Source organism: Ischnura elegans, chromosome X (assembly GCF_921293095.1).
Source record: "Ischnura elegans chromosome X, ioIscEleg1.1, whole genome shotgun sequence".
NCBI lineage: Eukaryota > Metazoa > Arthropoda > Insecta > Odonata > Coenagrionidae > Ischnura > Ischnura elegans.
Genome location: NC_060259.1, coordinates 61,222,229 through 61,247,329, shown reverse-complemented (window position 1 = coordinate 61,247,329; position 25,101 = coordinate 61,222,229). Strand labels below are relative to the sequence as shown.

General features: G+C 40.7%; 1 protein-coding gene across 5 annotated transcripts in view; it reads right to left on the bottom strand.

The window, feature by feature from the left end:
* Window positions 1–25,101, bottom strand: part of LOC124171472 (single-stranded DNA-binding protein 3) — a 184,442-nt gene that overhangs the window by 100,613 nt on the left and 58,728 nt on the right. For all 5 annotated transcript variants that reach the window (XM_046550643.1, XM_046550645.1, XM_046550644.1 and 2 more), the window contains exon 5: window positions 12,858–12,899. In XM_046550643.1, coding sequence (XP_046406599.1) covers window positions 12,858–12,899 — 42 coding nt within the window. The remainder of the gene's footprint in view (window positions 1–12,857; window positions 12,900–25,101) is intronic.

The window sequence follows — 25,101 nt, the reverse complement described above, 5'->3', positions numbered from 1 at the left end:
AAGGGTTTACTAACTTCTCCCTCCTCCAGTGCAACACACCTTGTGGGCGAGTTCCTTCCGTGGTGTGGGATCCGACAAGGCTGACCACGCCGATGAGGTCCAACCAGCCTCTCCCAACCCTTCATCCTCTTTCCCACACAAACCATCACCCCTGACGTTCCCACTCCACGCACGCACGCAAGCAGGCTTGTTTCACGTTTCCACAAATCGAAAGCATCATCGAAGTGAAGTTGACTTTCGATAATGATTAACTTCTTCCCATGGTCATCGATAACGGAAAATAATAGAATTTCCAAAAGCAATATAGACGCCTAAAGTTCAACAGATGATTAATACGCTAGAATAAGGTCCACGAGGAGGTCTAATTTCTACGCAGACCAGCCATCCATTATGATATCATTCTAGCACGCGTATATAAGGAATCAGCATCAGATATAGGTCCTTTCTAGAAGATAGCTCTTGAAAAATACCTAACAGAACATATTGTCCTAAAGATTGGAAAAGCGAACGTCACGCCCATAATTAAGGGTGGGGACAGGAAAAAGCTTGCATGACTTTCTAACTCACTTCTATTTCTTGAAAATTCATGGAACACATTATTTTCAGTTAGAAAATGGGCCATATAGATAGCCAAAATCTGTCAGCATAAGAAGAGCACGGATTTAGAAAAGGGAAGTCTTGGGAACACCAGATAACTCTCTTTGTCCATGATATCTTAGCCGCGGGCGACAGACACGTTCAAGTTGGCGCTATATTTTTAGACTTCAGAGAGGCATTCGATAAGATTACGTATTCAAAAATGATTCCGTAGTTGGAAGCAAGCGGTATGGATAAGCACGTACTAGGTTGGATTAAGGATTTCTAAAATGATCAAGGTTGTTTTGGATGCAGTTCGTACGGACACTACACAAGTTACCTGAGGTGTACCCCAAGGAAGTGATATAGGTCCTCTTTTATTCCTTCTTTACATCAATGACATATCCATCGCGGTCACGAGAAAATTCGACTCTTCGTTGATGATGCAATTGTGTATAGAGAAATGGATGGCCACTGCGATAGACTGGTATTACAAAAGGGTCTCGCCACCCTAAATGAATGGTGCAGTACTAGGGAGCTAGAATTAAATATAAAAAAGTATGGTGATGAATTTTAAAAGAGGATATTTCTTCAAGAAGTTGCTCCGTTAAAGGGGTCCAACTATCGAATGCCGAATTCATAAAATATTTAGGGGCCACCATTAGTCGGGATTTAGCGTAGGGTAAACATACGCGAATAATGGGTGAAAGACATCCGAAAACTTGGATTTGAAAAGGGAATTCTCCATAAATGCCATAAAAATTTGAAAGAGAAAAGCTAACTGACTCTAGTGAGGCCACACTTGGAGTATGCAGCTAGCACGTGAGAACTTACGAAGCCGGACTGATATCTGAAATCAATAGAAAACATCGCAAGGCGGCCATATTCGCGATGAGCTGTAACGATAAAAAAGTGCGGCTTTTCCAATATGTTAGGCGAGTAAGGATGGTAATCTTTACAGGAGCGAAGATTAACATAAAGGCTAAATTTAAGTACATTAGAAGTTTTTCTCTAAATACGTGAAAAATACCCTTCGTTTACCGTCGTTCAATGGCAGACGTGATCACGAGAAAAAAATTAAAGGAAATAGACTACAAAAAAGAGAGACTTAAAATATCATTATTCACTCGCCATATCAGGGATAGCAACGGTGCCTAAATTAATAAAATAAATAGCGACATTCGGTAGGACGACTCATGGCACTCATCTTTTTCAATTGTTCTAATCTTGCATAGATTTATGGTAGGGTATGCACGTGTGGTATGCTTGGGGATTATCTTGCATGCTGGCGATTGATCACCTCCTGCCAAACAACCTAGAGAAACTCTAGTAGAAATGGCTACTAGTGCATTATGCACATTTATATTACATTTATTTAAGTTAACTAAACAAAAGTGAGAAACCACAATCGAATATTGCCTACATAAAACGATTGTCGTCAATTTATTGATTACAAAAGGATGTCAACGATCCTCATCCATTCAGTACGCAAACAATTTTTCATTCCCCTCATCGAAATTGATTCCATCAATTAACAATATCCAAGAATCGACAAAGAAACTCCAAAATTCCACGATAATTCATTAATTTTGTTCATCACGAATAAAGGGATGGGTGGTGACCCATAGTCGAACGTTGTAGACAAAGAGACAAATGCCAACAGAAAATTAAAACATGGAGCCATCGAGTCATTGATCGACCTTAGGACCAATGACTTAGCTATCTATAACTAAAGCTCAATTCCTCCTTGCCGACGTCTTGGACCACGAATTGTTCTCCATAGTAAGGGATAATCCCTGTATCCTCTTCCTAACTCTAACATTATCCATCAATTGGAGCTAATTTCAAATACCTTCGGAATCTAAGAACTTCGGCTTTGGTTGACGATCACGCATGAGGGGTAATCTGTGGATGAACCTGATTATTATAATTGTCATTACTTGGCAGATTCCAAGAATTCCCAATCCCATCAACGAAACATGACGACTGATGGACGGATCGCGCTGAATCCGTGGTTCTGACACCGCTTCCGTCGAATATGGTCTGTCGTCACGACCGTGAGCCAAGAATGCCGCAATGGTTTCCATTGCGCCCTATTTCTTTGTCTTATCTGCCACCCACTGCCGCCGTCGTCGTCGCTGGCCAACCATTCCCCGCCGCTTCCCACGCCTCCTCCTCCCCTCGCACCCCGCCACGCAGAGCCGCCACCACCCCCACCCCCTGTCGTTGAGCGCGCGCAAGTCGCCCGACAGGTTACCGCGAAGCGTCGGGACGGAGGGGAAGAAACGAAAACAAAAGAGAAAACGAAAGCACAGAAGAAGAGAGAGAGGAGTGTGGTGCCTGGATATCGACACGGGGGTTATGCCAACGACGTCATTTACACGGCGTGCTCGAGAGGTAAAATTTATTCCCAGGAACAGTGGCTTAACTATGGGAGGGGATGTATCCCCTCCCCCAAAGCATCAGAGAAATCAAAAACATAATTAATAATCTAGTCCGGATTTGATGCATTATAACTGTCACAGCTTAAAGTTAGATTTTAAGAGCCAAAATGATGTAAAATGCATTTTCACGCATGTTATTTTTCAAAAATTTTCCTCAACTCCACGTTTCGTGGTAGCCCCTACAAACCCCCCCCCTCTCATTCACCCCCAAAGCCCACTCATCCCCCCCAAGGCATATTCCTAGTTACGCCACTGCCCACGAATATTTGACGAATTCAATTTTGCGACGACCCCTCTTTTGAAATTATTCTATTTAAACAATTATTTTTTCAATAACTCCTTAGATGGAATTAATGTGAGCTTTAGTCCATGATAAAATAACTATTGATATTTCGATGGAGCTGCACGATGAAAAAATCTACTCTTTAACAAATGCAATTTATATCATTAATAATAGTGCGTAGTAATAAAAAAATCTAGAAATATTTCTGAATATAATTATCAATTATAATTACTATTGATACATTATGGAAGACCAGAACAAATCATTAAAAATATCGCAATATATGCTTACAACTGATTGAAGATATTACATCTTGTCACGACTAGTAAAAGGGAACGCCCATCCGACGGGGTGGAATATTTATCATGTCTGACTAAATTGATAAAGAAAGGAAGAGACGCATCCGAACATATTGGCCAACGAATTCTTCATTCGTCTGCTAAAATTTAAAATAAGAGTAAAATATATTTTCTGACGACGCTGTCATCAATCGCGAAAATAGTGATCACTTTGACTATGAAATTCTATCATCGGATTTAAACAACGCTTAACTGTGAAGCCAAGAGTGGGGACTAGAAGATAATCTGAGCAAATGCAAGGCGGTACATATTTTGCAGAGTCTGCCCAACTATAACCATGTTTATGCCGTAGATGGTATTAAAATAAAGCCAGTAGACGAAGTACCTGGGAGTTACGTAAACCTCGAACCTTTCGTGGGGAACACATAAGCAATGTTTGCGGCACAGCCCTGAAGAAATTAGGATTCGTCAAAAGTATTGAGAGAAGATTTTCGGATGAGAAGTAAAAGAAAGGTACTATTTCGCACTCGTCCGACCGCACCTTGAATATGCTGCGAGCATATGGGATCCGGTCCAGAAAGACTTACTTAACCCGTGAACTGAATAAAATTCAAAGTTAGGCTGCGCGGTTCGTCAAAAACTGCAACGGGCGTACAGACAGCGTTAGATTGCTTGAACAATTGAGAAGAGATATCTTTAAGAACATAACGTAGGCCCACTGTATTTTTAAATCCCACAGAAGCGATAAATTAAGAGAGATATTTAGCCAAACAGATAGATGTGGAATTCGTTTTTCCCCCGAGCCATAAAGGAATTAAATAAATGATAGTCGAAATATCGTTCGAGCATTTCCTTTTAATGTGTAAATGGCTGGTGTCCCAACACGCCCTGCCATACGCCTTTTAGGCGGCTTGCGGGGTAGTGTACATATGTAGATGAAATAGGCGATGGAATAAATAGTCACTTCACGGAACTACAAAATTAATAGTGCAAAGGGGACGTTATTCGTAACATGAGTGGTCGAAAGGCATACCATGCTATCCCAATACATATTTCTAATGGACTCCAAAAATGATAAAATACGGTGATTGCTCGTAAAGGAGGCTAAATTTGCGTGTGACAATGAAAATTAAAACTGCCATAACTGGTTGATTGGAGGAGAGGCTGCCAGAATGCTTCTTAAATATTCCACGAAAACCTCCCTCACCAGTAGAGTACATAAATGTTTTAATAATAATAGAGCGTGCAACTACGGACAATTTAAAAAGGGTAATCAGCGGGTAATGGATTCAAAGAGAATGACATTTACACCGCTTCTTTTCGGAGAATCTCGTCGACTCCATCGTCGGCCAGAGCCAAAGGGGAGGAGTATAGGGGAAGCGATAGAGCGGAGAGCGCGGGAAGCCGTGGAAGAAGCAACACTGCGCATGAAAAGGTGGACGGTGCGGAGAGGGGTAGTGGGGGTGGGGGGAGAGGGAGACTCGGGAGACGGGGTGACGCACACGGGAATGCGACCGCCGAGGTCTCGCTCGGACCGGAACTAGGGCCGCCAGGGAGGGGGGACATTGAAAGAAAATTATCGGCACTCCATCCCCTCTCCCGCCGGACTACAACGAGGAGAAAAAGCGGCTGGAAAGCGATAATATTCACGGAGGAAAGTGAATGCAAATCGGTCGAGAGAAAAGCGAATGCAAATCGATTGCTTATACATTGTTCCGGAGGATTTACGGAGCTTGTATCGGTGAATCAGTAACCATTTCGTGCAAAACTAGTAGTTCACAGACGGTTGAATGAATGCAATCGCACAAACAACAACTCTCTGGTTGGAAAGCGATGATTGGAAAAATTGCGTGCCAATAATAAATAAATTGTTTCGAGAGGAGTACAAATTCGTTCCTCGGGGTTTTGTTACAATTAACTTTCTATCGCGAAAAAGCTGTACTAAATCACGAAATCGAAACGAAGGCGCTATTTGCGGAGTTTTTACACTTCTGATTCCCCAGTGGAAAAGAATTCCAATACTCTTTGAGTCCTTGAGCAGGATTCCAAATATTGATATGATCGAAGACGTAAAACTTGATGTATTCACCTATTCACCCCTCAATTGATTAGAAAGACGATCGGAAGGACGATGGCAAGGGAGCATTTAACGGTCTTACAATTTCGATTTCGCCTCAAGCCCGAGAAAGAAATGTACGAGGGGTATATCGTCATTTCTTTCGACGACATTGGCACTGATAACAGTCACCTAAATATGCCAATTTCATATGGGCATATTTTTTTAATTTCACCCACTCGATTTTGGGAAGAAGATCGACTGTAAGGTTCGTGAATTATAAGATAGCTAAAAAAGGATAACGTACTTCACAGGAATTGATATTAGAATTTACAATCACATGAAGCAAAGAAATGAAAACATATACGAAGTGAACATTAGTCGAGCCAAAGTGACTCAAAATTTTACTTTAATATTTCGAATGCTAAATATTCCCAAATCGACTTTTTGCTATGTATTCTTCGGTTGCATTTTTCTGCGGAGGAGGGAGGAATAAGTTAGGTGTCCCAAAGCCACAGCAGCACCCTCATCATGAGTACGAATGATCCTTTCCACACCTTAAGGGTAGGTGGCTAAATGCCAATAAAATCAGGGATTCGCCGCAGTTCCATGCTCGATTATCAATACATACGAGTACAATCATCAAACACCACCAGAAACTTAAAAAAAATTAAAGCAGTATTTGTCATCTGAAATGAGGAGAACGAGTATTCCATCTCTTGTGACGCATTATATAGAACTGATACGTCCAAACTATACCAGATAACCCAATTCGGATTGCTAAAGACCAAAATGAAAGTGCACGGTATATGTGTTTCGTCAGAACCCACGAGATACCGAAGACTAGCGAGGTAAAAAATATAATTCAGAGAAGGTGGCTCCCTAGCAACGTTGTGCAACTCCTATTGATGCCTACACTAACACGAATTGAGAGCTTTCACCACGCTGTGGAGACTCAATTTTGCATCATGGCGTAGTGAAGCTAGTCTGGGAGTCTGTGGCTAGAGAGAAAAGGGCGCCACGGCCTGAGAGAAGCGAAAATTCAAGCTAGAAGCAAGCGAGGGGAGGCGATCTGAGGTGCAGGGATGACTACAATGAGCTAGGCAACGGCGAATGGGGAGATGGCGAGAGGGGGTATAACCGTCAGGAGTGAGAATGCCAGGGGCTCCATTGTTCAACCCAACCCGCCGGCCTTTGAGGCCGGTTCGGCGGGAATTTGTGTCATTCCATGGCCCGTATGAACATTCACACATTCCATAAAATACAGTCGCATCCACGGGGTACTCAGCCGACTTCAAGCAAAGAGTAAAACTGCCAAGCAAATATTCACCAGCGGCTCAATAAATATGACAATATATTTATTCATTGGAGCATTTATTTATTCTTTATCATCTACCATTTTATTTCAATATTCCTAATTCACACGTATTTTGTTTTGAATTTGAAACAATGCGACGTTTCGGAGCTTATTTTCTTAAGTTGTGGAGCTTTTGCGTGTTTCCCACGGTTGCCACTCCAAAGTTAATTGCAGGCAAATATTGACCCCGCACCAATACATAATGCCAAAAATCGCCCCAGAAGTCTCAATCTTAGAGAGATATGGTCACAATATTCTTCAATAATATATCCAACGTAAAAGCAAGGCCACGTAATTTCCAAACCACGACAACGATATAATTTGTGCGTCAGAACGTCGAAAATTTTCCCCACGCTCGTCGTTTTGAGGCTCCTTAACCCTTTCTAACCCAGAGCTGGGAGAAATCAAATTCAAGCTTTTTCATTATGAAAACTTGAAAATTTAGCATTCGATCATAATTATCGTGGCAGCTTAACCTTTCTTCATTACAATTTACACCTCAAAATAATGCGCAGTTTAGATATTTCCTCAATAGAGCAGAAAATGTATACATTTTTGATGTTGCATACAACAACATTGGGTTATAATCAGGGATGGAAATAGAAACTGATAGAAAGTCTAAACCAGTAAAATTTCGATAGTTTCGTTCCCGGGAGCGAAATGTAGAAACGAAACGGATTTAAACCCAGGGAGCTAAACTTAGGGTCGAAACGAAATCGGAGTCAACTACTTCGGGTCGAAACTAAAGTAAAACTCTGGGACGAAACTAAACGCAGATAATATTTCGGACCAGAGGGACCACGTGCTTCACGAACGGTTTAGTTTCGACCCACACACTGAAGTATGGTAGAATGAAGTAGTAGTTCGGCCTACCGCCATTAGATGCATGGGGCACTCATTTTTTTACCACTAACAGGAGAACTGTGAACGCAAACTGGCCATTCGATTTTTAAGCTCAATGCTTTAACCTCTCTACACGTATGTCAAACGTAATAGTAAATCGAAACTATTCTCTCTTATCCCCCTACACTCAACTTTTGGGATCGAAACTTAACTATGAGCAGCGGAGTTTCGGTTAATTTAGTTTCATTCCCGGGAGTAAAGTTTCGTCCCGGGTGGAAGATAAACCTAGGCCTCGTATTTTCGTTTCCATCCGGATCGAAAAGAAACTATTTTGTTTCGTTTTACTTGCCATCCCTGGTTATTATGGGTTAATCGACACCGCCGCCGAAGACACGTTGGAGTACAGACGAAATCGCCGTAAAAAATACGAACGCGGATGAAAAATCGGAAGTGGAAGACATTCACTTTAGGGTCACGAAAACCTAAGATGAAACCCTGTGTCTCCCTGCCTCCGCAAATTGATGGTTCGCTTACCTCCTCAGACCCAGATGACTAAAACCTATTGCATACAAGTTAAATGACCATCTTCGAGTAAGGAAACGTCCTTTATATTAACTTACTTAAACGTACTTATATTACTAGATTTACTAACTTATTGCCCTCACATTAAAGCTAAAATATCATGTTCGAATAAGGAAACGTCCTTTATATTAACTTCTTCTCCCTCCATTACTAAATTTCCTAAAGAGATGATAAGCAATAAGATACATGTTTTTTGATTGACATCGTAAATAGTTGAACATATTACAAGCATATGTAGTTTTTCCTTCGTTCTTACTCATATCTTTATAGAATGATCGATTCAATTGTTTTCACTTTCGCAACCCCATAAAATACATTTCATTTCTAGCTCTCCACAAATGTCATCTCGATGGCGAACCCCTACCGTGGATGCTCGCGCTGACAAATCTCGACAAGCCTGATAGGGTGGAAGGGCCGCCCGAATAGCAAAAGGAAGTCGTTTCGTCACTTCTATCCCCTCCTATACAACTTTAAAATATACTTTTTACATCCCTGATACTCTTTGAACAGAGGTATAAGGATGCAAGAAGGCTTAATAACATACCTGGCATATACCTACGCTTTCAAAAAGATTTTTGATAGTATTTTTAGGCCGTCGACCAGCGAATACTTTCGAATGTCATTAGCTGTTCATCGTTAATTTCCAATAGCAGGTAATTATATTTTACGGAGTCACCGAAGCATAGGGTGTTGAGTGTCACTCCGATTAGAAAATCTAAAATAAATTAATTGCAACCGACATTGAGAGCCACCATCGCATCATCAACAGCCAAAACCAAAAAACGTTTATTTCCATATATTCAGCCAACGCCAACATGAGCATAATCGTGTTCCCCAAAAACAATTCGAAACTGCCCACCTCGTAACCTTGGAGTAAGCAGTTTTCGAGCTGCTCTAAACCAAGACCGTTTTCCCCGCTCGGACAGCGTCCACCACAATGGGCGAGATGGAGAGAAACTACTTTCGAATGCTACGAGCGGCGTGGAGGGGGGAGTTGGTCGCCAGACGACACGGTCAGCCGAGAGACTGCGCGCGCCACTCAGCGAGAGGCCTCCGTTCCCCGACCCCGGCCGCTTCAACCCGACCAAAATAAACGTCCTCCGGAACCTCAACACTTCCGTTTACCAAACTATAGCACGCGCGTAAAAGACTTTTAATACCCGCGTCGCGACCACGAGGTGCCCACGCTTCCCATCGTCCTCGGAGGGGACGCGGCGGGATATTCGCGATTATGACGTCGTCTCGCTCGCAAAACTGTCCAAAATTCCCTCGAGACGACTTCGGAATTCCTTACTTGCAACGTTCCCGCGCCCACCGATCAGTTCGTGCCGAAGTCGCCGATATGTGGGGCGCGTGAATACCGCTCTCCGCGACCGACTGACCCAATAATTGCACATGTTTTTCCGTCAAGTACGCGGCACTTCGGAATTACTGCAACGCTGACGTCCAATGAGGTCTTGTGGTCGTAAAGTGCTGTTTTAGAATTTCTCTAAATCAGCAGGACTCAATACCTGTCCACCACAAAATCTGAAATTAAATTATGAACGAACCGCCCCATCCCCAATCTACTCCCCATCGGCGGTAACACTCCGCATAACCAAATTCAAAGGTAAAATGTATCCATAAAACGTTAAAAGAATTTTTACTGGGTTCTCGGTTCCACGTATTGGGTGGAGCTGTTTTAGAATTTCTCTTAATCAGCAGAACCCAATACTTGGATGTCTGTCCACAACAAAATCTGAAACTAAATTATGAACCGCCTTCCTTAATTTACTCCCCATCCGCTGTAACGATTCTACATTACCAAATTCAAAGGAAAAATGTATTATTAAAACGTTAAAATCTCCTAGGGCTCCATCTAATGATCTGCGGGCCACCGACTAAGAGTCACTTATTGTTGGATATCTTCAGGCGTCCACGGTACTCTTCGCCATCGTTTTCTGCATGATTATCCCAACTACTACTAATAACTCCGTCAATATCTTTTAAGTTCGACAAAAAATAATATTTCGGGCCGAATATTAAACCCGAAAATAAAAATTATACACAAGAGATTCTAAAAAAATAACACTTACGAAAAACCTCTAACCATTACCCCACTTGAAGAAAATGAACGAAACATTAGAATAATCAATGAGGAGTATCACAACATGTACAGTAAGGGTAGACATGCAAAGGGAAAAACTCTTAGGTATCCATTCCGTTGTGCTACACCCGTTGGCCGTAAAATAATCTGAAAATACATTTCAGGCCACTATCTCTGTTGAGTTGAAGAAAAATGGTAATCCAACGATAAAAAAAACCTCTAAGAGGTAACGCTCCAAAATAATGACTTTTTGATTAACAAATTAATGAGCATCCAATCAAAATCTAATGATATGCTAGTGAGGGTATCAAACTACAGTTTATCGCCAAATATATTCGTTTACGACTATGATATCTAACAGGCAATTAAAATACTTCAGAAGGGTCTATTAATAACAAAATTCTACAAAGCGGATGCAATTTGTATTAACTTATCCAAAGTTTCCCATGTGGAACACCTGTTGAGTATAATTCGTAGAAAATCGACCAACTTGCAGTTCTTGGAAGGGGTTCTCAAATGGTCAAAGCAATCTTTTTCCATACACGATATACACCCTTAACTAGCAAAGAATTTGGCAATAAAGAACGGAAGTGACGTCAGAACAATCGATATATGGATCAGCAGGAATTATTCACTCACATAGCATTACGCTAATTGTAAGTGCTCAAGAGACATAATTTCACAAAGACTAAACTGGCTCTCTAATTGTCAAAATACAACGAAAAATAAGAATCAAACCAAGTTCCACACAATAATGAATGAAAAATTTGGTAGATCATTAGAATCAGGCCAACCTTGATTACATTATGTTCTCATTGCAAAATGAAGAAAAAAAGAATGTCAAGAAATTTTACTATTTTAATTGACTGTCACAACTCTTGGACGAGGAAAACAGGGTTAAAGCAACAGTAACAGTAGGAAGAAAATGTTAGCCGATAGCAAACAAACAAAACAGGAGAAGAAAAAGTTCTCGGTCTCAGAGTTCAAAATAATGTCAAGTGCCTTAATATCATTCAACGTCGTGTAGACAGAAAAGTAATATCCAATGTGGACAGAGAATGCAATAAATTGAAATATTTACCAAGACTTACATTACAAATGAGAAACAAAAGACTATCGAAGTCTCTAGTGGCAATGCAAGAATATGGATCATTATAACATGTAACATCTGAAGAAAATACGACGAGGAGACAGATTGGTGGTGCAAAAAGCTAAAGACCAAGATAAAGTCAATTTATGACTGCAATACAGGAAAGGTACATCGATCGAGTTCATTGAACCGCTTGAAGCTCCATTATGCCAACGACAACATAAGTATGAAAAAATATGCGAAGTAAACGAATCCTCTTCAGAACAAAAAAGTTTGCAGAAGGATATGGGACGTATTTGACTGTATTCTGTAATTATTTATCCGCATTCCTATGAGCCACCCCACACGTGCAAACTAATGGTGCTGGGGAACCGATTAGGTAAGTCATGCATAAAAAAATACCATAATACTCCAATTTAGTTTTTATTTTCGTTCCCATCAAAGGTTTCTCTGAAGGTACGAGTTTCCATACTCACTATTTTTTCGCGTGTTTGCATTAACTTAACGCTACTATCAGATCCAGAGAAGCGATTAGAAGGGCACCAACTTATCTTCGGCCAATCCGAAGTAATCAATATCATCCTAAAACCTAACGCGTAGTCCTCAAATGACCACTAGTATCAACACCAGCCTTTAAATCGCTTTCATTATGTTACCTGATCACAAGTAACTTTTCACGGATTTTCTCCTACGAATAAGGAGTACCGAATTTTCCTACGCAAAACATTGAAATCGAGGGCTGGAGCTAGATTTGAAGATTCATTGCATAATTTGAAAAATACGATACAAAGTAGATTGGTAGCCCGCCCACTTGAAGCAGACGAGAGGAGTTGAGTACAGGAATGATTAAATATCAAAATCCTCTAAGCTAAAAATACGACAAAGCGATTACCGTAATTTGACCTGAGGAAAGGAAAACACCAACGTCGAGGTAAGATGTCAGAATGTCACTTAAATTTCGCGTTTCAGCCCGCGGGAGAATTTTCAACAGACTATCGAAGAGGTAAAACGTGCAGGAGATTCCCCGAAAACTGATGTAACCGGGGAGATGTAGAGCCAGTTCATTGTTCCACCGAAACAGGAGGCCCGGACGAATGGGGGAAGGGTTCAGGAAGTTACACAGCGCGTGCGTGGGAGTAACTGGAGTTGCGTCGTGTCTACGTGCATGGACACAAGCTACCACGTGTCCGAGGCGAGGGATTGATCGAATTTGAGGAAAAAGGGAAGTCAAGAGTACTCACATGTGCGATTCCGTTGACGCCATACCCGGAATTGACGAAACCCTGCAAAGGAACAAAAAGAGAAACTTTAGAAATCACTTCACCGAAAAGAAACGAAGAATACACAAGCATACATATACAAGTACACATGGGCAGAATAGGAGCAGGCTATGTGGCATGTTTAAAATAATGAGTGGGGAAAAAGCATAGAAGGAGTTTGGAAAGGACATTGCAAAACCCAGCTTTATTGGAAAAAATGATCACCAGTTCAAGATAAAGTGCCGATCAAAAAGGACAAATGCAAAGCAGTTCTCCTTCTTGAATAGGACTATAAGGGACTGGAACGACCTACCAGCGAAACTATTTGAGCCCTTCCCGAAAAATTTGCATATTTTTAAAAAACTGTTGAAGAAGTAGGGATCAATGGTTTCTTATGATGTTTCTCATTGTTTTGAAACTTTTGTTCATGTTACCACCAGGCCAATGGCTTACTTGTAACATTTTAATGACAATAATAATAATAATAATAAAATCCACCCACTTGTGCGCGCATAACGAAATTATATCTTTCCTGAAAATTTTACATCGTGTAACATTTATTCCTAGAAGTCAGTAATCCAGCGATAATTTTCGCAATATCATTGAAATCATTCAATTTGCGCACCCACTAAAAATAGCTCGTGACAAAAGATTTATGGTTCCGTATATCAATCATGTAAGTGCCATAGAAGTGGCACGAGAAGAGTATTCAATATAACATTAATATTCCATATGGGCCAGGGAACTAGATCATATTTGAAAATCACGTAAAAAATTGTACATCTACAAGCAATAATACATGGGACTAATGAAGAATCGCCGTAAAATATATTTATCCAAGAAATAAAAAGCGAACTAATAAGGAATCCGGAACTGGAGTCTGCTAATTATGAGAGCATCTTACGTTATCTCGCTGCAGCCTAAAACGGAGCGAAAGAAAAATTCTTGAATATATTTGCGTACCTTTTGTAACGTTACTGATTGTGAGAAAAGAACACGAGAAGAGATCACAGTAATGGGTAAGACGCAGCACGTAGCACAGGCGGGAGCTGAGGAAGCTGGATGAAAATAGTCTCGAATAGGGGGTTAGCGTGAGAGGAATAGAGAAAGAGCAACGTACCGAGAGGAAAACAAACGAAGCTCACGACGCGGAAGGCGATAGGAGCTAACACTAATAGGACATGAGGAGACAGAGCAAAAGGCGGAGTTTCGTTAAGAAAGGCTCTAAGGAAAAAAATAGCCATAAATTAACCGCGCTGAGCACTTAGCGTGAGGCTCTAGTGGTCTAAGGTCAATGCCGACGTTCATTACCAAACGTAGCGTGAAAAATGGGCAAATGAACAGAAAAATAGAGAAAGAATTGATCGATTTTCCATCAGCGTTAACTTTCTTGAGAGCGAGGTGTCGTGAATACTTCGTTTCGTGAACACTTGTGCCTACTCTTTCCTTCCTCGTTATGTTAACTCAAATGGTGTATCACGTTCCAATGCCATCAAAGCATACCAAGAAATTTAACGATTCTGCACACTCCACTTACATATTTCAGTTGCTATACTTCCCCGCCAAAAAACGCTCAGGGTTTTCTGCATAGGATTCCGTATGAAACTACTATAAAACCGTTGGATTCTCCGGAGTTGTTTCATAAGCAACCTCTTAGGGAATACTCCTAGCGGAGAGCACCGAATGATACGTCCATTTACGACTGATCATTAATAGCAAATAACTAATAAATATATAAGAGGATAAAAAATTGCTAATATTGTAACCATCCCTTGTTCAGTTAAATTATTTTACACTATACACCAATGAATAAGGCACATACATTATCCCGGAACTAAACTTCTTTTTGGTATTCTTCACTGTTTGAAATAATCGCAATAACGATCAAATAGGGTGAAATGTCGTGACCAGATTCAAGGGTGTATGCCAAGGATACTAAACACCAGCTGTCCGCGACTAACTTTAAAAAATGTTTGATATACATGTACATAAATAGCACATATATGTACCGGATTTATAATTTTCATTCCATAATATTTGGGTATCAACTGTTATGGAACATAAGCTTGGGATGTCCACATTCTATTTCAAAATTATCACAGGATGGACACGAAGAATATGATGCTGAACAACAGTAGCCGTCTGCCATTTTTACACAGTATTCAAAGTCTAAGAGAAGAGCACACGCTTCTGCGCTTGTGAACAACTCCTTCCTCCAAAAATTTATCTAAAGCAGTAAACGAGCGATTTTTTCATATTATTCGAAAACACAACACTGCAAATCACTATGGACATACTCTATCGTCTAAACGATCGTCAAAAGGTTTGGAGGGTCTTCAATTGGGACTTTTAAGAATCGCTCTGAACAGCGACAAAGAAATTCAGATGTGATTCTGCACGACATAAATTACCTTTCTTCCACTGACTTTACCGAAGTCGGTAAATCAACGGGTGTAATAATTGATAAACGATCTACCTGAGCCAATATCAGTTTCACATGCGGTTCGGAAGACGGGAATTTCGTCTATGATTTCTAAAAATTTATGTTAATTTGATGAAACCGAGCACAAGTCGTCGGCTGACATTTCTACAATGCTTCAGACATCTCAATTTCGACTTCTCGAGGGGAGAAGAACGAGATTGTGATTGCGTGATTAATAGTCCTAATTCAATTACAATTTTCTTTAGTAAGTTCAGTAGGTTAGTAAATAATTACCAACAGTAAATTTACCTGCCTATCCTTAAGGTACATTTGCATTTGACGACTGAAATCCTCACGATTGTCAAAGGGTGGAAACCGAAATTGACGATGAGTTACATGGAATGTAGACTGACTGACTAATCATTCTTTTAGTCCTCTTTCAATCAGAATCTTGTTTCTGCCACGGCAAGTTACTCCATCTATTCAGCGGTAATAACTGCTAATAAGCACAAAGGGAAACATAGCAATAGAAGTTTAAGGGAACATTGTCACCTTTCCAGTGAAAAAGAAACTGAAGGCAGAGTGCGAATGAGTACGTGCACTACGGAAAAATTTTAAGAACTACCCCGCGTAATGACTAAGGAGAGTATCTTGAGGATGGAACACAATAAAATTCAAACACTTTACAACAATTCTTTTGACATATTGAGTTTTTTGAGCTTTCATTCATAATTCAACTTACTTCCGTTGAATTTTCGCAAACGGTCGATCAACCTGATCTTATTAATAATAATAAAAAATCGCCAAGGGACATTGAACATGAACAAATTTAAAAGGTGCGGGGAATTTTCACAAATATTTTAATTCCACGACCGGTTTCAATACATTTTTTATTATCTTAGGGTGATTATATTATCATCAGCCCTGTATGATCTATTCATAATGTATCGAAACCGTTCGTGAACTTTGTGAAAAATTCACAACAACTGATTAATTTTTTCGTTAGAATTACACTAAATTAAGCCTGAAACACCACTGTATACTCGCAGTGGGACATCTCACTTGGACGACTGAAATCTTCCCCAAGATGGTCAAAGGGTTGACGCCAAGTCGATGACGCCTAGCACCCATCGTCGACTGGCATTTTTACAAAGCGTTCGACAGCAAGGAGAGACAGAGAGAGAGGTAGGCTGAGGGACAGCGGGGCGAGGGGGCTCTCGCGTCCCGTCCGCGCCGACCTGCACCCTGCCCCCCAGAACGGCACCACCGAGGAGCGAGAAATCGATATGGAAGTGAGAGAGGGTGGTGGTGGTGCCGGGGGAGGCAAGAAAAGATAAGCGGGTGAGAGAGGAGGGGAGGAGAGGGCACCCGGGGAGGCAGCTCTCCCGGCACCACCCGCCCCTTCACCCACCTCCCCCCCTGCTCTCATTTGGCCGAAAAATCCACTGCGTCGCAGCGTGGAGCGGCATGTACACAACCACCACACCGTCACCTAAGCGCCCGTCCCGCACCAATCCCTTGTCTCGGGCCCACCAGGAGTGGGAATGCACCATTCTCTGGTAGGACCGAGGGTTTTTTGGCAGGGGTGCATAGGGAGTTATGTGAGACGGAGGTGACATTGAAAAAATGCATTTCTCCAATTTTATTTGGCCTATCTGCTTAGGAATCCGATATAAAGCACGAAGTAAGAAAATGACTGTCGGTATCGGTATTACCAAAGCAGAAATAGTTTTATTTGTGCCTATAATTTATCCTAGTTCCCTAGTAAAGAAACGACGTCAGACATAGAACATGAAGCCTATTTGGCTTTAAGCTCGATATTGGAATAAAAAATCATTAATAGCTATCTAAAAACATTTTTGCCAAGCTGCGTAGCATGTGGACGTAGAAAAGAGCATGCAACTTGGTTTAAATTAGAACGTTGTATTACAAATCCATTGAACTTATGGTGGCAAACTGACATCGGAAAGAGAACTGAAAACTTCCATGGGTTGTGGGTCGACCATAGAAACATTTAACAAGTGCTTCAGTTACTTGGAGCTACAATAAAAGCACTCAATATCGTTAATCGGACACAAAAAGAAAAAATCTGTGACCATCGGCAATCGAGTACCGATGTCCATGGATTAATATCACTCAAAATCGACCAGAGTTCGCTCACAGGACAAGCCTAGATTCACCAGACCCCCAGGAATGCTGCGCAGTTTCCGCAAGTGCATTGGAATCTGCAGCGCAATTGGGACGTCAGCGGTATCACGGATGCATATTTGTTTCATTAGTGTTCGCCGCTGCTTCTTGACCATCGTGATAGCTTCCCATTCCGCTTTATGTGAAATAAAAGCGATCCATTTCACTCGCCGCCATTTATAGGAGTAGTTGACAACACATTGGACATCAATGATTTGCATAATGCAATGGGGTCAATTTTAAAACGTAGATAAGAGTGCTGCGTATATAAACACATGATATTGGGGAATCTACTTAACAAACGATGGAAATAGCACCGAGGAGCTGCGTGTCATCATAAAAATGTAAGAAATGCTAGAAGAGAGTAATGGAGCCCCTAATTCCCATTTGTCCGCGAAATATTACAAGTAAGGCTAATTACTGACAACACGTTCTAAGGGTGGCTCCCTGAATTCAAGAGCCCTCATAAATTCTCCTCTTTCCCAAATACCATTTACTCCATATATACCACGAATTCATTGCGATTTAGTACCTCCGCAATTTTTTATCTTTCTATACTCTTAATTTTTAGAATATGGGCATAATAAACGAGAGATAAAGCGACTACACAGCTTATGCTAGTGGTGGGATTCGAACCTGAAAAACATGGTGGCTCAGTAATATGGATGAAGCGATATTCCTTTAAACCACATCTACCCACCTAAAATCAGCCTTGCCAATGATTCAACGCGGCTTTTCGACGGGGGGTCCAATAAGTTCGACATGTGCGAAAGAGAAATCGAAAGTATGCCGAGGAAATCATTCACCCCTTTCCTAACACCACTGGAACAACATCCCTCCATGCTTAGACGCAAAGACGGGACGCCGTGCGTCGCAGGAGACCCGGAAGAGCGCCAATGTGGTACTGAGCGAAACATTGACGTCGCGATATTTATAACAATCGCTGATACTATCTTGGCCTTGGATAAATACAAAACATGGCGATCATGAATAGCGTCCTAATATTACCTATACTGGAAATACTTACATATTTTTTGATTATTTATTACAACATTTTGATTATCGAAGCATGACAATACGAGGCTACTAAGCCGTTAATAATTGCGCACATTTTTTCGATATTTTATCAAGCGAAACAACTGGGTATTGCATGGGGATTTCATACTGCAATGCTTCAACGGATGAAATATCACGATACTTTATTGAGCACTATTTCACGGAATAAGACGTAATACAATATTACTGCGACAGAAGTTGTCGACACGGTCACGGTACCGGTGCGTTAATAGATTCATCGCAACATCGAATCGTCAATATCGCTCGGGCGCTCGCGGAGGCAGACTCGCCCTCGCTCGCGAGATAATAGATTCATTGGACACGGGCGTCGACCCACGAGGAGGGGAGGTGGGCGGGTGGAGGGGGTGGGGAGGGATTAGGGGTCGCCCACCTCCCACCGTCCCTTCGCATTCCAGCGGCCGCGCTTGCAATTCCGCGGTCCAGATCCAAGAAAGTTCATCCTCCCATCAAACGCGAGGGCCGCTTCACACGGATATACAGAATGCACACACGAATGCATAGCGGAATTCCTCCGGATGGAATCCGAGCGAGGGCAACATTTAGCAGGGAATGGGACCATTTGCTCGCCTAAAATTTATCTAATTCATTTATTTATTTTTCTAAAAGCTCCCAAAGTTAGGGCACGCATTCCTGTGCGACAATTAAGGAGATGGACAGTAATAATCATACATTTGGCGGTGAATAAACCACCCTGGTTATTCAAACCTGCGATCTCAAGGTAAGCAGAGTAGAGCTTGACCCATCCGCCACAAAGGCTAGCATCTGACATCGTATTTTAATTCACTACGCTTATGAATCATTACATATGGGAATGAAATCGAAATTTTAAAAATTCACGTCTGAGGCTATGATTTGAGGAGCCACGAGAATGGAAAAGAAACTTAAATTTGTAAATTCCATAAAATGAAACCCGTCAGCGTTATCGATCTGGCTGACGGCTAACTCGATTATACCTCTACACGGAACGAATGTAATAACGACGCGAAATTTTACTAGAGGAGGGACCAAGATATAAATTAAACCTTTTACAATATGTACACGTAATGAGGGGAAAGCAAAATTGCATTCGAATGTACAATGTACATACTTTCATTCAATTGAAGGAAGTGCGTTAAACCACTGCCCCCTCTTGGATTTGCTACGAAAGTATTAATTGGCATGCATATTACGTTTCTTTCCTGCACATTGCTAGTGGATTAGCGTGACTTGTTTGCTTTTTCGTAGGGTTATAGCTTTCGGAAAGGGGATAGCTGTTAAAATAACAAAAAGATCAATGAAAACCTTTCTCCGAGAACCGTAGGTACATTAAATATGTTTCACAAGCAGTAACATTGTTTGTGGATTATCGTGACTTGTTGCCATAACATTGCAGTTTGCTTTTTCGTAGGGTTATAGCTTTCGGAAAGGGGATAGCTGTTAAAATAACAGAGAGATCAATGAAAACCTTTCCCCGAGAACCTTAGGTACATTTAATGTTTCACTAGCAGTAACGCAACCACACCGAACACCGTTCCAGCGCATTGACCCAAAATTGACTTCGCATAAGTGGTTATGAAAATCAGGTTCCCACTTCACAGCTTCATTCAACGTCACACGACATCCAACGCGCGCATCGTCCAATGTGTTGAAGTTTTTAAAGGCCAAGCGCCACGGAACACATCACCCAATGGTCACGGCGGCAAACGGGGGGGCGGCAACGGATGTCTCGGTAGTGGGGACTGTCGACCTTCCCCTCGCCGCGGAGGCGGCTTAGGGGCGGGAAAACTTAGATAGAACAAGAGAAAGAAGTAGAGACGGGTAGCAAAAGGATCGATGTGAGTCTATGAGGGGGGGAGAAGAGTAGAGGTAAAAGGGGGAAGGACCACGGCGACGAGGAACGAAATGGTCACCGTCGAGGGTACATCCCGCCACAGGTGCGATAACAAAACCCGAGCTCGTCCAATGACGAGAGACGTTCATGATTTTCACCAAAATGTACGGTTTCGTAAATAATGGAGCGAAATTAAACCATATTGGAACAAAAAAATTGTACGAATTTCGCTTAAATATATTTTATTCGTGACACGCGATACAAGAAGTTATGTCAACTTAAGGGGACATAATATTGAAACCTTCATTTTTGAAAAAATATAAACCAATTTCCATTACAAAATTATGGTGAAAGGAGATTATTGCCAATACGTACGATTACGGAGAATAATGAAGTGAACTTTAAACATACTAGACCAAGAAAAATTGTACGAATTTCGCTTATTTTTATTCGTGACCCGCGTATCAAGAATTTAATCCAACATCAGGAAACATCAAATGTTGAAAATTTCATTTTGAAAATAATACACACCAATTTCCATTAAACATTTTAGTGAAATGTATATTTAAAAATAATTTTAGGCTTAAATCTATTTATACCCGGCAGTATTTCCGAATTACTTCGAAATTTGAGAATTTTAATATTCCTATTGATAAAACAAATATAGCCAGTTCATTCATCACTTCAAGGAGATTACGCTTCTAGTGAAGACAGTGACAGCCAAAAACAGTAGTTTACAGGAGAGAGAAATAACTCGTAACTAATAAGGCAAAAGTAACTTCTTGCTAATTCTATTATAAAGGTTCTAATCACATACTAAATACCGGTGTTCAAGCTGCATGGCATTGTGTACGTAGGGCATTGTCGCATTGAAGAGTAGTGCAAAACTTAATTAAAGTTTTGAATTGAAAAAAAAACGTGCAAGATTAAAAAAAAATAGTTTTTGTAAACTTTCAACTAAATAACGTCGTTCATTCCATCATTTCCGCATTTAAGATTGAAAAACGTGAACTTTTGCACAGTGATGGGCCAAGTCCACGAATAGACTTTCCGTCTTCAGAACAGTTCATCGAGCACTAAAGTTAAATTAGCAAGAGAGAAGGTAATCACCAAAAAAGATATTGAGATTTAAGTACAGAGACAAGTGGCCAACATCATATATATTGACACGAATCAGGGGCGGATGCAGGATTTTTTCTGGGGGTCTGACAGGCTAACGATCTTCTCATACTTAAGATTAAAGACAAGATACAAGAATTATTGCACGATATATTCTCTTTATTTTAACACGAAATATGTCAAAATGAAATTAAATGATAGATGCTCCCTAATACACAAAACAATACGGCGCAAAGATAACAATATTTAAAAAATTGTCCACTTGTGTCTGGCTGGGGACGTGCCCCTAAATCAGCCTACGATGCGAATGCAACATATGTTAAATCGCCATAAATTAACTTGTGTCGCTTACGTGAAGGAAAAAGAATACGCTGTAACATGAAGCGCTTATTGTAACAAAACGAAATGACTAATAATGAAGCTAACTATTGTTTCCTCAGTACCTATAATAATAGCTAAACTGTACGTAGAAACCAACTTCTAACACTTGGGACATAAATATCGGGCTTGAGATGCACCACTTGGTACTAACCATAAATTGTTGGCCTTCATTTCAATTTAGAGTCCATTATAAGACGATATAAAATACAAGCTAACAGTTAAAACGTCCATCATCGTAGATTCCGTCGAGAGTTAGCTTCTTACGACGATGCATCCTCATCTAAAATAAACACCGTATCCGTGCCTCGCAAAAAAACTGCGTCAAAGTTAATCATTTCAGTCACCCTTGACCTTACAGCCAGGGAGGAATCCGCATAGACGAGTGCCAAGTCCATCTAAAGTGAGCTACGTAAACGCTTCTGATTTTCTCTAATTACCTTGAATACAAAAAAGAATGGAGCGTATGTTAATTCTGCTGTTAAAGACATGGGCAGAGGGTCCAGTCAAATATCACGTCATTTTTTCATTTTTTTCCGCAAGAAACAGTGTAAAATATGATTTCACACAGTTCAATTGTATTGGACTCAACAATGTGGAAGTTAATATTCGAAAATGAAAAGGGGACTTCGTTGATTTCCACTAATTTATTTTGTCCGTCCGACATGTTTCGAACCATAGAGGTCATTATCAAGTACCGGATACTTGATACGAAGTACTTGATAATGACCTCTATGGTTCGAAACAAGACGTACAGACAAAATAAATTAGTGGAAATCAACTAAGTCTCCTTTTAATTTTCGATTTCACACAGTATTTTCGACGATTGTAATCTTAACTACCAGTCTTTACTAATCTTAAGTAAAAATAATTAAACAAATTGTTCTTGTTTAATTTATAATTCGAACGCAATGAAGGATAGATGAAACGTATTTACCCTGAAATACAAATTTCGAACAATCTCACGTGAGATTAGAGGGAAAGGGGAGCTCGGTCGAGCCAAATCTCACGATATCTCACTAAGGGGGAGGTCCAAAAATTGCCAAAATCACCACACGTAATTAACAGACGCCCCCTTTCCCTTTTGCACAAGATATGAGGGATTTGAAGAGCGAAGGATACGAAAAGCATAGAGGGAGAAGGAGACAAACTTATTAAGACAAAGCGGGGCCCATGAGAAACGTACTCATTGCCTTAACCCATTATAACCCAATGTTGCTTCCAAGTACTATAAAAAATGCATTCATTTTCGATTCCATTCAGGAAAGATTCAAACTACTCGTTCTTTCATGCTGTAAAGTTAATGGCAAAATTTGTTGCTGCCAAAATAATTATGAGCGAGTAGAAAATTTTCACTTTTTTTAAACGAGAAGTCTTGAAATTATATTTCCCCTAGAAGCATCTCTGGGTTAGATAAGGCTTTTAGAGTGCCGGGGTTCTCAATCCATTATCAAACGATTCATGACTGCGAGGAACAGAATTGTAAACGCACTGCTTAAAACGCCAAATCACTTCATTGAACAGTTCTTAACCAGCCTAAACCAACCAATAAATCAATGAAAACATTTCCCGCAGATATGGATCGAGGAGAAGAAAAGGAGGTTTGACTGATTCGTGAGCGAATTCTCATCAATTATGATACCATTATACGCTAATTTCGACGAAAGACGTTTTTAGTTAACTTCCCAAAATTGCTTTTTATTGCTGGATTCCTATGACTATAGTAGTTTAGATTACAATATTTTACGTAGTAGTTAAAAATAAAAATATGATATTAAATAAAAATATTTAAATAATGCGGTTAAAAGCATATAAAACCTGGATACATTTAAGAATGAGGAAGCAACACGCTATTGCCTTATTTTTCAGAAGTAATTTAAGTCGAATAGTCAAACAGCGACGAAAAAAGGATGGAAAAAGATGGCAAGTGAGGAGAGATGAATGATATTCTAACGAAAACGGCACACCAGAGAGTAACGGTTCTGCTGCGGAGAAGCAGAAACGATATTTTGCATCGCTTCGCAACATTTGACGCAAATACTCACGCCTGCCTCGATCATAATATTCGAAATTTATCGACAGATAGCCGACATTTTCCACGTGGATACCGGGTAGCCACATTTGCATAACTTCAATGGTGTCTGCGTACATTTGTCGAGAACTCAGCTCACGACAGTTATGGCCATAGACTCAATATTTCCAGGTGGATACGGTCATCAGCATCATCCCGGGTTTCCATTCACGATGAAGCAAATCACTCATATTTCTTACGTTAATGTGCGCGCACCGTGGTCTAGAACCATTCCACGAGACCAATCCCGAGTCGGGGCATTTTAAGTGCGCCTTAGGGCCATGCATTGAGGGCGAGTCTGGCCTTCGAGAGCAATCGGCGTTGGAACTGAGGAATGGAACGCCATCGCTGTAGAAGGAAAAGAGCACATAGTACGAATTGCCTGGGCTCTGAACGTGGCCAGAGCGACGAGGCCAGAGAACGTCTCGGCAGACTATGATTCTTCCCCTGCCGGCGACATAAGATCATCTGAAGGATAAGACGCATTGAAAGACATCCATATGCTGTTCATGACAGAACAGCATGTGGATTTCTTTCAATGCGTCTTACTTTTAGAGTAAGAGTAGAGTAAGAGACACTCTTGTTAAGTAAACTTACTTACGTTTACTTAACAAGAGTGTCGAACCGCGACTGTTGATGAAAATGTGCGCCTTCGTAAAGAAAAAATAATTATTTACAAACAGACTTCAATTAATTCTTAAGACAACAAAATGTAGAAGGATCGATTGTTTTTCTGAAACTTTTAGCTAAATTTCATAGATAATTTAGCGCGCGATAAACTTTGTTTCCCTCTAAATGTAGATATCTGCGGGACCGTCATACCCAATTTCTTGGTAAAGACCACAGGTAAGTATTGAGTTAGGATGCATGTCTTTGATGTGCATACACACTTACTGGACAGCGGCCACTGCACAATAAAATTTTCCAAAGGATATAAAATCCTTCTTTACCATGATAACGCACGAAAAAATAATGGATGAGGGATGTAACATAGATACAGTCTGCTTAGAAAATGGACAATATAATCGGTATTGTGATAATAACAGCAGGAAAGCAGGTAGAAAGCTGTCGAAAAAGTTAATACTCTAGTTCACTAAGAGTTATCAACGGTTAAACAAATAATACTTTGTAACGTTTCACAGTTTGAGGAACCCACCAAAGT